The sequence below is a fragment of the Anabas testudineus genome, chromosome 22 (genome assembly GCF_900324465.2).
Source record: "Anabas testudineus chromosome 22, fAnaTes1.2, whole genome shotgun sequence".
NCBI classification, from domain to species: Eukaryota; Metazoa; Chordata; class Actinopteri; order Anabantiformes; family Anabantidae; genus Anabas; species Anabas testudineus.
In genome coordinates, this window is record NC_046630.1 from 9,555,225 (window position 1) to 9,567,967 (window position 12,743).

Genomic DNA, 12,743 nt, shown 5'->3' on the forward strand with positions numbered 1-12,743 from the left:
TGAGCTGACACTATTTTCAGTTAAAGATTCAGATAAAGATATGTGTCTGTAAAAAAAAAAAAAATTGGCTTATGTGCAGTGTTGCTGTAACAAATAGGCAACAAGACATAAAAAAACATAATAATAATTGGATTAATGTCTGGTTAATAGCACAGCTCCAAATCAGACCAAAGACGTATATAATAATAATAATAATAATAATAATAATAATAATAATAATAATAATAATAATAATAATAATTAATATGTTCAACAACAGTGCGCTCTTTGATCAATCCCAGCTCAATAGCACAGCCTACTGGCAGACTCGACCACTGCAAGAAGTAGAAACCAACGAGTGTAGATATAGTAAACAGAAACATAAATAAAGTGACTTCTTCGGAGGTAATTTATGTGTTTTCGTGCTATAAAACAAGAAAAACAAAATGAATGTTTAATTCCAGTTATCCTAATGATCACACGTATCAAACGTCACCTGTCGCTGTCACGCACTGTCACGTGATACAAGCGTAACTTGCGTCCTGCGTAAAGACGCAGCCCTGAAATAGGTGAATTCAATACGGAAGTGAAGTGCTTCTCTCACTAAAGACGGCGTCTCCTACAGCGCAGAGCCAGATAAAACCAAAACAAACAGCGTTAAATACGTAATGTCAAGGAGACAACATGAAACACATGTTATTTGAATGTTTGGTTACTTCTGATAGCTAATAAGCCTCCTCTAAAGGTGAACATGATGAATATCAGCAGAGCCGACGGAAGCTCCTACACGGTGAGACACTGTTGATAGTTCAGTACTTTTTAATCGTCTGTTAATAGTTTAGTTCAACTTTAAATTCTCGTTGCAGGCTTCACACTTGTAATGACTTGTTGTGTTGTCGGCACTTTGTCTCTTTTCGCCTTTGAGCATTCGTATTATAATAAAACATGCCATATCTGGGACGTATGACTGGGGAGGTTGTGAAATATAAACATAATTCCTCACATTATCATTGAGTTACCACATATTATGGGTTGGAATCATCTTTAATAGATGTATAAAGTGCAAAGTGAATGGCTCATTTACTTTGGTTAATGTCGTTCAACCTAAATGAATGCAATATGTTTCTTCTTTAGGACAATCTCATTGGGACTTTACTAGCAATTGGTGGAAATCTCCTTGTCAGCATCTCCTTAACTATTCAGGTACAGAGCTCCTTCCCTTTTAAACGTTGCCTCGAACTCCTCTGGTTTCTGCTATGATAACCTGACATTGTATGAAAGTCATTTGTTAAGTTGTTAATCTGTTTTGTTTTGTACCGTATGTCATCTTATATAAGTGCTCCATGTAAACACACACAGAGAATCACTGGTTGGACTCAACCTTTAGGGAGAGGCGGTTATAAAGAAGTGTTAACATCCTTTATTATACGATGTTACTGTTACGATAGATCGGTATGACTCAACACTGTCATAGTTTTTTTTTTTTTTCCACCCCGTCTGTACTTCTAACTTACAAAACCATTTTAACTTTTTTGTTTGATTTAAACTCTTGTATGTTTTTGCTTTAAGCTACGCGTACTGCAGGCTATTTCCTGTTTACCTTTTGTCAGTCACTAGTGTGTTTAACCTATTTTCTATTGACACACAGAAATACAGCCATGTGAAGTTAGTGGGCACGAAGGACCCACGCTCTTTCTACCGCACTAAAACCTGGTGGTGTGGTTTTGTTCTCGCCTGTATCGGAGAGGGAGCAAACTTTGTCTCTTATGCCTTTGCACCTCTTGCTCTTGTAGCACCTCTTAATGCTGTGTCTATCCTAAGTAAGTATTTTTAAGGTGCACCAAAAGTTTATACTAAACAATTTATTCAGTTTTCACATCTTGCATTATGCTTTTCTTTTTCTTTTCAGCAAGTGCAATTTTGGGTCTTGTTTTTCTACGTGAGAAATCTAAGCCAAAGGATTTTGCAAGTAAGTTCAGCATATGGGTGCGACAGGAAGATGTGGTCTCAGTTGTACTGACACTCGCATGCAAATAATGCAGAGCTTGTATCATTTTATGCAATGATAACGTTAATGAGCCTTGTGTTACTGTAAAGGTTCACTCATGTACAGGACATATTTTGTAGCAAAAATAAGTAAAGTGGCTTAAAAAGTACTGTACATAACGTTATATGTGATATCTGAATGTTCAATCAAACAATTTACATGTACTGATAAGCCTTTAATTAGCTGTGGACTGTGTGTCATTTCAGAGCGCTATTGGCTGTCCTTCCTGGGCTGTATTATAACCATCGCGGGAACTTACCTGTTTGTGACATTTGGACCAAACTCTCATGAAAAACTCACAGCGGAAAACATTGTGAAGCATATTGTGGGATGGCCTGTTCTCTTGTATCTGGTAAGATATTATTAGGCATTGTCAAAAGCAAAACATGTGTTTTACTGTAAACATTCCTCAGTTGTTCTTACATTTTCACTCATACCCGGTAAATGGTTATAAAATGATTAATTCAGGTGTACCAGCCAAATGTGAATGTATCACTGAAGACATTGTATTTCCTAAACACAAATGATAGACTGTTAGAAATTCTCTCTTCCTTTTTCTTCATCCTTTTTGAAAGCTCTCTAGTTTGGGTCTGTTTACCTAACATAACTCTATGTTATAACATAATTACCAAGGCACAACTGAGTCACATTAGGTGGATAATTAATTCCACTCCCTGAGGATTGACTTCTACGAATGTAGCAACCAAACCCAAACACTACATTTGGCAGCAAATATTTTTTACTGCAGTACTACTGTGTTTATTATTTGGTTTTCCCCCTTTAGGTTGTTAACTTAAACTGGCCAAAGCAAATTTCCCAGCCTGTTTGACCTGTGTTCTAGTTCAGCATAAATGTTTCCCTCTAGCCGCTCCTTTAATTATTATTCATTATTATTGAATGTGTTCCTGGTTATTTAATTCAGAATTAATTTAGGTGTTTATTGTTGCTGTCATATTTATAAACAGCTCCTGGAGATCATCACGTTCTGCCTACTTTTATACTTCTACAAACAGCGCAGTGCTAACTACCTTGTTATTATTCTGCTGCTGGTCGCTCTGCTGGGTGAGTCTGTAGCATTAAAGCCAGGCAATTTCATGCCATCTGTAAAAACAAGCTATCATCATACTTAAGTAAAATGAAATGCATTGGTACATTTTAAATGTAGAAATGGCATCTAAGTTGTGGTGAAACAGTTTTTAGTTCAATATTTAACTTACTTTTGTCTTTGGTGCAGGCTCCGTCACAGTGATTACAGTGAAAGCAGTGTCAGGCATGCTGGTTCTCACTGCTGAGGGAAACATGCAGCTTAACTACCCAATTTTCAGTGTCATGTTTGTGTGCATGGTGGCTTCAGTGGTCTTCCAGGCTAGGTGAGATGCTGAAAATTCAAAGACAGAGCCTTTACTTGAAGTGAAAAAAATTAATAATGCTCTGGAAATAGTAATAACCTGTGTGTTACTGCCTTCTTAGATTTCTCTCCCAGGCTTCTAAACTGTATGACTCCTGTCTGATTGCCTGTGTCAACTACACCCTCTCCACCATCTTTGCTATGGTAGCTGGTGAGTTGTGACTTGCTTTTGCACAGATTGCTGCTGAGTTTTGATTTTGACAGGCAGTGTCAGTTGAACCTTTAAAAACAGGAGAAAGCAGTTTTCTGCCCAGATCTCTGCTCAGTTGCTCTCTCTTATATTTCCAATCTCTGTTTTTAGGAGCTGTGTTTTACTTGGAGTTTAATAATGAAGACATCCTTCACATCTGTATCTTCTTATTGGGGTAAGTGCGCATCTATCATTGGTCACAGTAAGAAAAGCACAGTTTAATAATAAAATAATGAATTCCATTTAGATCATATAGGTTTCCAGTGTTTTGTGTAAATTACACTTACTAAGACTGAATAGAAGAGACACATAGATTGTTTTCACTAACATTCTCCACTGTCACAATTCAAAATGGCTGCTGTGAGAAGTATTTTCACTGCCATAGTCAAACATAGAAAACAGTAGTTTGTTGGTAATTTGTGATGACTTGCTGTACACTGATCATTTGTGTTTTGTAAAGGTCTGCAGTGTGCATCTTGGGGGTCTTTCTCATCACCAAAAACAGGAAAAGGACCAAAGCCTTTGAGCCATATGTTACTATGAATATGACTAATGGTTTGTATAAATTTTACATTAATGATTAAAATTATATGTTAAAATTTAAAGCTGCACAGGATACACTTTGTATGTGAAAGTACTTTTGTGTTACAAACTTCAACAGGCTACAAAAGGGAAGATTTATGCGAATGAATGAAACTAATGAAATGGAACTCTTCAGGTTTCTTATGAACTTTACTCTACTCTACCTGTCATCTTCACCCTCAGGTATCCCGACAATTCATGATAAGGGCTTAGTGGTTCAGCCAGACTTCAATGGTTCATTCTCCTATGGGACTCTGGTCAACAATGATGGAGTGGCTCCTGCGACTCTACCAGTCAACCTGGAACAACCACCCGTTCATTCCAGATCCAGTGATGCATCTCACGACCCACCTGACCTGAAGAAAGATTAGAGACCAACATTAGAACCATTATTTTTGTTGCCCCTTTACTTGATCCAACTGTAAACAATGCTCAAGGACCTTGAAAGGCCAAGATGGGTATGTTCAGTTCATTTCACATGGATACAAGAGTAACCTCCAGCCCAGTACAGGTGTTCACTGGGTGTTTTAGAAGTTCTTTTACTCTGCCTTGCACTCCTCTCCACATGTTTTCCTTTTGAAAATCTCACACCCCTGGAAGCTTTTCTGTTTTTTCAAAGATGTCAACCTGAAGCTCCTGGATGTTGTAATGGATTCACAACACATGGCTTCAGAAAAATGAAATATAAGCTAAGAGTGTTGTGCCTTGAAGCTCACTGCCTTCTACTCTGTGCTAGATTTGAGATGTACATTAAGGACTGACTTCCATGACTAGTAAGCACCATTGTGCTCATTCTCTCATTACTGGGAACGTACTGTAATCTGTTCTTCCTCTGAGGATTTTGAAGCTACTCCTCAATTCCAGGTTGTTACCAACAATGTAGCTGCAAACGTTATCAGAATATTTGCCAATGAACATTTTGACTTTAAATATCTGCCTCTAACTTACATGTGAGTTTTTCAATGCACAACTTTCTGCCTCTTATTTTTAGGATTTCATTGTATTAATGTATTTTTTCTGGTGGGACCAAACAATGGGTGTAGTTGTTTTATTTTTCTGTTGTAATTTATTTATTCAATTTCAGGTTTTGCTTTTAATGTGCCTTGAAAAGTAGCTCTGCACTGGATACATTATTCGGTACTAGGCTGTACCAAACCAAGGGAGGTGAGTGTTTCATAACTGTAGCATAGTAATTATTTAAAGACAACTGTAATCTGTCAGATCTTCCTGCTTAAGAATAAAAAAAATAATCATTTAAAAAAATTAATAATTATAAGAAGGGACGTTCAAAGTATGTAAATTGTTTGTTTGGCTATTAAATATAGTTCTTTTCTTTCCCTTTACACTGATCTCTTGGAAATTTGATACATCTTAAAATAAAAGTCTAAGTATAAACTGTATTTAATGCTGCCTAATAACCATGTTTCTTTCAGGTACAGTGTATTTCAAATGTGCCCTCGTCAGTCTAAAATAATAATGCTGTAATGAATTCAATGATCTTTAACTAAGGAATAGTTAGGTACTTTTAAACATGGTGAATCTCCACATGCAGCTCTGCATTGCTACAGTGTTAAAGCACAGATGGACACAGGTTAGATGGATTAGCATTCAGTATGAGGTTATTTTTATATGACTTGGGATTTACTGAGATATATTAATTCAACATTAGCATCACTGTGTGAACCAGCTGCCTTCTGATAAAACAGCTTTTAAATTCCACTGTAAATTAAAAAAAAAACATACTTCTCCATTGTAAAATATATGCATTGTCGTGTCAGTTTTGGTGTATTTTGAGTGATACCTCTTGTTTCTATTTAAACCTTCAAACAATAAATGTGGCAAAATAAAACCCTTTAATTTCGCAGTGTTTGTGCAGTCATAATCAAATAAGTAGCAAAAAATAAAAACAGTGCAACAGGTGAACTGTGCAGAAACACTAAGTGTATGTAGCTGTCACCACCATCTTATTGACGGAGTTGTTGATGCAGCTGATTGATCCTCACTCTGGCTGATTCATCTCCCCTCGGTCATTAAATGAAACCCCAGTTTGCAGCAGAGCCGTCTGTGTGATTATGTTTTTTTTTATTTTTTTTTTGGCGACTTGATCGCCACCAATCTTGAAGCGGAGCATCCTCCCCTCCGCTGCAGCCTCATTGGTCGCTGCGAGCCTCCGCCGTCATCTCATTGGTGTCACCTGCAGGTCCTGAAGCTGGGGTAGGCTGCGTCCACATAGTGGCCCGATAATCCAGAAACAACAAACACCAGGGCGGCATCGGTGTGTCTCCTCAAGCACAGTCACTTGATATATCCTCTTCTCGGTCCGCTTGCAATGGCTGGTTCCTGCAGCTGTCACTGACAGAGGTGAGGTGAGTCATGACATTTGCTTTTCTCAAAATGGAAACAAAACTGGAACTTGAACCGTGGCAACTTTCGTGCGGATGTTCCTCGTGTTAAAGCTTTAATTAAACCCTCCTCCCCCCCTTTAAACAAATGTGGTTTTGGAAACAAGTGTCTTCACAAGAGGATCCGCTACTGTTAATGCAAACGATGGTGTCGTAATTTCACACGAGCACTTTACGTAATAGATCCAGGGGTTTCCTCTGGGTGCGCGCACTGCAAATGTTGATGTCACGATCCTCCGCGGCCCCGCGCGGCGCCCCGGGGACATGTGATGTTCGGGTGTCACGGCCTTGTACTGCTCCACCGGTGTTTTACACGTACACCCACAGTGTATAACTCTCACATAGTTTGAGATCCAGTTGATTTGAAGATGTTAAGTAATGCTGGTAAACGTCATCCGATAGCTATGCGGCGCTAGATGGCGCTCTAACCCCAGGACAGGGTCGATGTGGAGACAGAATGTACTTTGCTTTCATTTGTCATCAGTTGTCACATTATCTCACATTGTTCTTCTTTGCCTATAAACTTATCACCATTACCGACTGAATAAATATATAGTAATTAATCCAGATTAAGCTAGAAAGAATCATTGCACAATGATTTAATCTTGCACCAGTAGATTTGAAAGCAAAGGTGAAGCTTGTATTCTCTGCTCCTGTGCATGTTTCTCTCTCCTTTTCCTCCATGTTTCTCATTTATCTGTTCTTCAGCTCGTCACTAGTACCTAATGCAACCCTGTAGTCTTCACACACTACTGTTGTGTTTCACTATCGCATCTTTCTCCAGCAGGTATATTCACCTTATCACCCCAAACTTCCCCTCTCCCCAGTTTTCCAGCCTCTGTGGTCCCTGTGCGCCTGTCTGCAGCCTCCCAAAAGGCTTCAACATGCTACGAGAGAGCTCCAAGGCGTGGAGTAATGGCTCCGAGGCCTACAGCAGCGATCCCGAGGAGGATGAGGAAGAGGAAGAGGAGGACATGGTGTTTGGGGAGAGCGAACAGGAAAGCGTGGCGGAGGAGATGATGGATCTGAGTGACCTCCCCGCGGCACTCTTTGCGTGCAGCGTTCATGAAGCTGTGTTTGAAGACGACGCGCACAAGGTGAGATGGAGCAAAGTCACTTTCCGGCATGATATTTCGGCTGGGTGTGTGTGTGTGTGTGTGTGTGTGTGTGTGTGTGTGTGTATGTTTGAGTCATCCTGCTGAATGTGTCAGCACATCCAAGATTCAAAGCCCAGCAACACGTGCATGATGTCATCCACAGCTTTTGCTCCTGTCTGTCGAAGTCCAGTCACGGTCTCAAGCTGCGCTGCTGATTGCTCAACCGCAAAGCCACAGCTACACACACACACACACACACACACACACCTGATGCTGTTATTTTTTTTGCCAGGGAACATAAATGCAGGGCAGCAGATAATAATACGACTTGCATAGAACTGTGAGCCACACTGTATTATTCTGTGTGCATGTGTATATCATTTAACCATCCCCTCGTGCAGTGTGTCATACACTTAAAGTACAGATGGGGCCACAGTCCTCATAAAAACGTGCACATTCAGACATGTTGCAGATACACTATACAATCTCTTTGTATTTGGCTTTATCAGACTCCTCAGAGCGGGAATACTGGAATCACTAGCTCCTGTGTGCTGGAGAAGGAGCACTTTTCTTTTACAATAGGCTGTCCTATCGTGTTTCACTTCTTTCTCTCTTTCTCCTGTCTCCTGATCTCCTGGGCCTATCCATCCATTTTCCGGCCACTAGCATGTTAACTTTAGGGTTTCTTCTCATCATTAATTCCTTTAATGATCTCCTTATGTCTCTCCCTCTGAAGCATTCTTTATTTATCCTTTCCATGTATGTAAAAGGAAGGCGGAGAGGCTAAAAATGGCACACAGACTAAATCCCTTTAAATGAATCACTCCTTGCTTTGTGAGTTTGCTGTCGGTACACCCATTCCTCCCAGAAGCGGCGTTCGCCCCCCCCCGCTTTCCTCTCTTTCATTTTGCCTCCTCACTTCATTACGATTCACACTCCAGCTTTTAAGTGGAAATGCCACCCACACATCCTTCAGTCAGAGCATGTCAATAGATTGTTCTCCATATGATTCAGTTAAATGAGCCGGGCTAAAAATATCATTTTTGACATTTATTTAAACTTTGGAAATGAGGACAGGAAGGGATGAGTTATGAAATAAAAAATAACACACACACACACACACGGGTTGCTTGTGATGTTGTTTTTGGCTTGTAGCAGTGTGGTTTGATTCTGCTCACACACAGATACACACTCATGCAGAGTCTATAAGTTATTCTAAAATTATGAAATTTCAGCTTTTTTCCCGAACTGCTCAAAACCTGACACATCTAAACTTAGTGACTACATCATCAGTCAAGAACAGGGACACAGCAACCTACATTTCAGTGTCTTTGGGCTCTTGGCTCGCTCCCAACATTGACATTACCTTCTGTTTCTGTTCTCATAGGCCTGCGTACAGGAGGATGGACTCTTTCTGTAATCACACTGTGCACTTTGAGATGGGGAGGAGGGCAGAGAAACAGACATGTGCCCACATATTGTATTTATTAGATGCTCTTAACAGGCTGTAAAAGCTTTTCCTTTTCTTCTGCATTAGTGTAAAGAAAGCAAAACCCAGTGGCACGCTTTCTCTTTTTTATTTGCCGCGTTTTGTCCCCCTGACCAGATTTTAAGCAAAATGGAGAGATGTTTGCTGTTTCTTTAGCGAGTTCAGCTGAGGTCTGTTCAACAAAATCAGGCCACCTGTCTACTGAAATGACTGGCTTTGTTTTTCAATTACTAATTAAAATTAATTCTTATGATTAAAACAGGGCTTTAGCACATGAGTCTCTTCATTTAAATATCAAATAGGCCTTGGTTTGATTCACCATGTTTTCATTATTACATACAAATGCAGCATTTCAGAGAAGGCTAAGGGCAAACTTATGTTTTAGGCAAACAATCCCAAAAAGATCAAAGGTTTGTGGTCATAAAGACATTAAGCATATTGAGACCATTTATGTGATATTTTAAAATGATCCTACTTCTTGTTCACCATTTAACATAATAAAAATCAAAATTTGCTTGAGAGTCATGCACATCAGAAAGCCTTTTCTGTATTTTAATACATTATCTGACACGCATATGCTTCATATGCTAATTGAAAAAGGAAGATTACAGCGGATGTATCCTTCGTTTTATTTTCCCACATGACCTAATTTTTTGCTTTTCTTTGAATGTGAGGAGTTGAGTATCTTAATAGTTTCTGTGCTGCACTTACTATGGCCACCTAGGTTTGATCTTTGTAGAGTAAAACCTGGAAGCTTGAAAACAGTTTTTGTCAAACTGACCAGTCGAGTTGGAACCATCTTTGAGTCTGAGTTCGTCTACTGTCTTCAGGTCTACTGACTCATACTGAGTAGTACATTGTGTCTGTCCAAAATCCAGAGAGGTACTGCACATACAATATAAGAACATACTGTGTAACCAAACTTTTCCAATGAGTATTTACAGCAAAGATTTTTCAGTTGTTCCTTTCTAGCGATGCATCAGCAGTGTAATGGTAATAGAGAAGTGTAAGAATGTGAAAAGTTGAATTGCTCCGGTGGACAGATTCTGTCCCACTTTCCACTAATGCATTTGATAGTGTCAAGCGGAGTGATGAATCACATCAGGGACTAAAGATAGCATCACTGAGGACGTGAAAGCTGAGATGTAAAGAGAGTGTGTGAGCATGTAGATGTGCGTGTTTCATGTGCACACACGATGTGCATGTACATACAGTGTGCATGCATGCTCGTGATAGTGTTAATGTTTGCATGTGTCAGACTACAGTCTATTTTTGGGTGTTGGTCTTGGGGGGGTGAACGTGAGGGAGCTGGTGGTTGGCAGGCTGAAGGTCAGACATGATGCAGTGCAGAGTGAGTGAGTGCCGCTGGCCTCCTGCTCCCGCTGCGGCCTGAATATTATTCTGGTACACTGACTGGGGTTGTCTCACCGACCTGGTTTTCTTGTTTTACCTTCATGTATCAAACAGAAAGAAGCAGAGAGCAATTTAAGACAAGCAGACGATGGAAAACTTTGGCTAAATTGAGTTATTGTAGCACTCACAGGGTTTTCTGCACATTTATGTTGTTTCTGTGACAGTTTTCCACTTTTCTCTATTAAACTACTCCATGCATTTTGATGAGAAAGTCAATTCCTAGGTTTTCCTTGATAGAAAAAAAGATCTGAGTTTTCTCTTTGCTATTCTGTGTATTCTGTCGTCCCTGAATATGGGTGTCCAGTTTGGCGGATAGCTACTGGTTTTTTTTTTTGCCTCTCCAATGAAAACACCGTAAAATTGAAACATACAAATCAAAAAAATATATAAATCAACCATATAAGAAATTGTATGACACGTTTCCCATTCTAGTCAAATGACAATGAAAGTGTGCCATGATGTGCTAAAAACTAACTTATTAGCTCGATGCTAATACATAATGGAATTCCCCATTAACAAGCTAACAGAGATCAACATCAGTAGTGATGGTATACTGTAGTGAGGGCTAAGCCCCCCTAAGGATGAAATCCGAGAACTGCCCCTGAACTATATTAAAATCAATCGATCTCTGATTGTTTTATGCACAGCTTAAACTGATCTACTACAACAATTTCTCTTTATGCCAGGGCAGTAGTAAATTTAACTGGAAGAAAATAATTGACATAAAACTAATTTAAGGCCCTTCTCCACCATGTTAAATACAGCTTGGAGCTTGCACAGGACTTTGTGACTGTTTACAGACTGTGCTGGATCGACATCCCTCTAATCTTCAGCATGTAAACAAAATATTATACGTGCAAACAGCAGCCTAAGCAATGTCTTAATCTTTTCCAGATGTAAAGAGTAAAAAGAACTCCCGCTTCAGTGTCAACGTCCTGATATTGTCCATACAGGTTCACTGTCACACTGCCATGGCTCATCAGGACACGTCAATAGTCCGGAGACATTGTCAATGTTATTTACATCACCTGTGTTGTTAAAATGTGTGAAATGCTGCTTCTTGTAGTGGTACCTACCTAGAGTCCAGTGACCCAGTAATTGTAGTTCTGCAGCTTGAGCAGAATGAAACACCTGTGTTGGCTTCTCTAACTAACCTATTTGAGATTTTGCAGCATGTAGGAGACCACTACTATTCTTTTGTCCCGTCACATGTGGAATTAAATAATCGATTACTGTGATTTGGACCGCTGGTGGGAGAAAACAGGTTATTTAAAGCAAACTCACATGGAGCTCTTCTTTCTCCTCTTTGTGAAAAGACAGCTATGCCACAAAAAATGTCAATGCTTTTTGTTGGTATTTATTTATTTTGCACTTTCTTTGCAGCTCTTTCCAATATTCTACCCTGGCTTTTTTTATATTTGCATACATAAGTGAGATCTGTACCATGATAAGAAAATATCTCTTGAACACATTAGCGTGATTTAATTAGCGTACAATTTTTAAATATCACTAAACACAGCTAATCAGTTACATAAGACTGATGATGTCATGCTGTATTTAAAGACAAACATCATTATAATCTCATCATGATTTTCTTACATTGACACTTTTACAGTTTCAACTCCTCCCCTTCGGCGTAGAAACCTCAGGGAAATAAATAATAGCTCTTTGATGTGTGTATTGCTGCTTTGATAAAAAAAAAGATGGCTCATCTTCCACAACCCCGCCCTCGCCCATCACACAGGGGCTGATTATGAAACTATAAGATTTCGGATGCTATGTAAGCTGCTGCTTTTATTTGATTTCTTTTTTTCTGAGGCGTGATCCTGTGATTGTATTTAAATCAAGATTATTTTCCCGTTCAATCAGTCTAAAAAAAGAAATGTTCTGTGGTGCTTTTAAGAATAGGAGTTCAAAATACAACACAGGATGATCTGTTATTTCACTGGGGTATAAATGGACTCTCATGAATTGAGGCGTTACTGCAATCATGAAATAGAAAAAATGTTCTGCAGATGATTGCTTTAAGGCATGACTGTGCTATTAAGGAGCTGAAATGAATTCATGGGCAAAAGGAAAAGATATATTCAAAAGATATTTGCATTGTGTTGTACATTTAAAAGCAGCTACTAGTGA

At 39.2% G+C, this 12,743-nt stretch overlaps 2 protein-coding genes across 3 annotated transcripts in view; both read left to right on the top strand.

Annotated features, from left to right (window-relative positions):
• The first annotated feature begins 545 nt into the window (after positions 1 to 545).
• Positions 546 to 6,068, top strand: nipal3 (NIPA like domain containing 3). The gene is made up of 11 exons (XM_026339827.1): positions 546 to 769; positions 1,114 to 1,182; positions 1,628 to 1,799; positions 1,889 to 1,948; positions 2,233 to 2,378; positions 2,992 to 3,088; positions 3,261 to 3,396; positions 3,497 to 3,585; positions 3,736 to 3,799; positions 4,085 to 4,179; positions 4,390 to 6,068. Exons 1-11 carry the CDS (start codon positions 731 to 733, stop codon positions 4,575 to 4,577), a joined length of 1,155 nt encoding a protein of 384 aa, XP_026195612.1. The 5' UTR covers positions 546 to 730; the 3' UTR covers positions 4,578 to 6,068.
• Positions 6,069 to 6,343: 275 nt separating this feature from the next.
• The window catches only part of rcan3 (regulator of calcineurin 3), a 31,884-nt gene continuing 25,484 nt past the window's right edge, over positions 6,344 to 12,743 (top strand). The window contains exons 1-2 of one of the 2 annotated variants that reach the window (XM_026339830.1): positions 6,344 to 6,567; positions 7,436 to 7,705. In XM_026339830.1, the coding sequence (XP_026195615.1) occupies positions 7,493 to 7,705 (213 nt within the window). In that variant the 5' untranslated portion in view covers positions 6,344 to 6,567; positions 7,436 to 7,492. Of the gene's footprint in view, positions 6,573 to 7,435; positions 7,706 to 12,743 lie in introns of both variants that reach the window. The other variant, XM_026339829.1, reaches the window with a different exon arrangement.

Bases quoted from the DNA above. Each gene is read 5' to 3' on its own strand.
- nipal3 (XM_026339827.1), top strand. From the start codon at position 731: ATGATGAATATCAGCAGAGCCGACGGAAGCTCCTACACG. The intron at 3,397-3,496 runs GTGAGATGCTGA...CTGCCTTCTTAG, and splicing joins TCAGTGGTCTTCCAGGCTAG to ATTTCTCTCCCAGGCTTCTA. The intron at 4,180-4,389 runs GTTTGTATAAAT...CTTCACCCTCAG, and splicing joins TACTATGAATATGACTAATG to GTATCCCGACAATTCATGAT.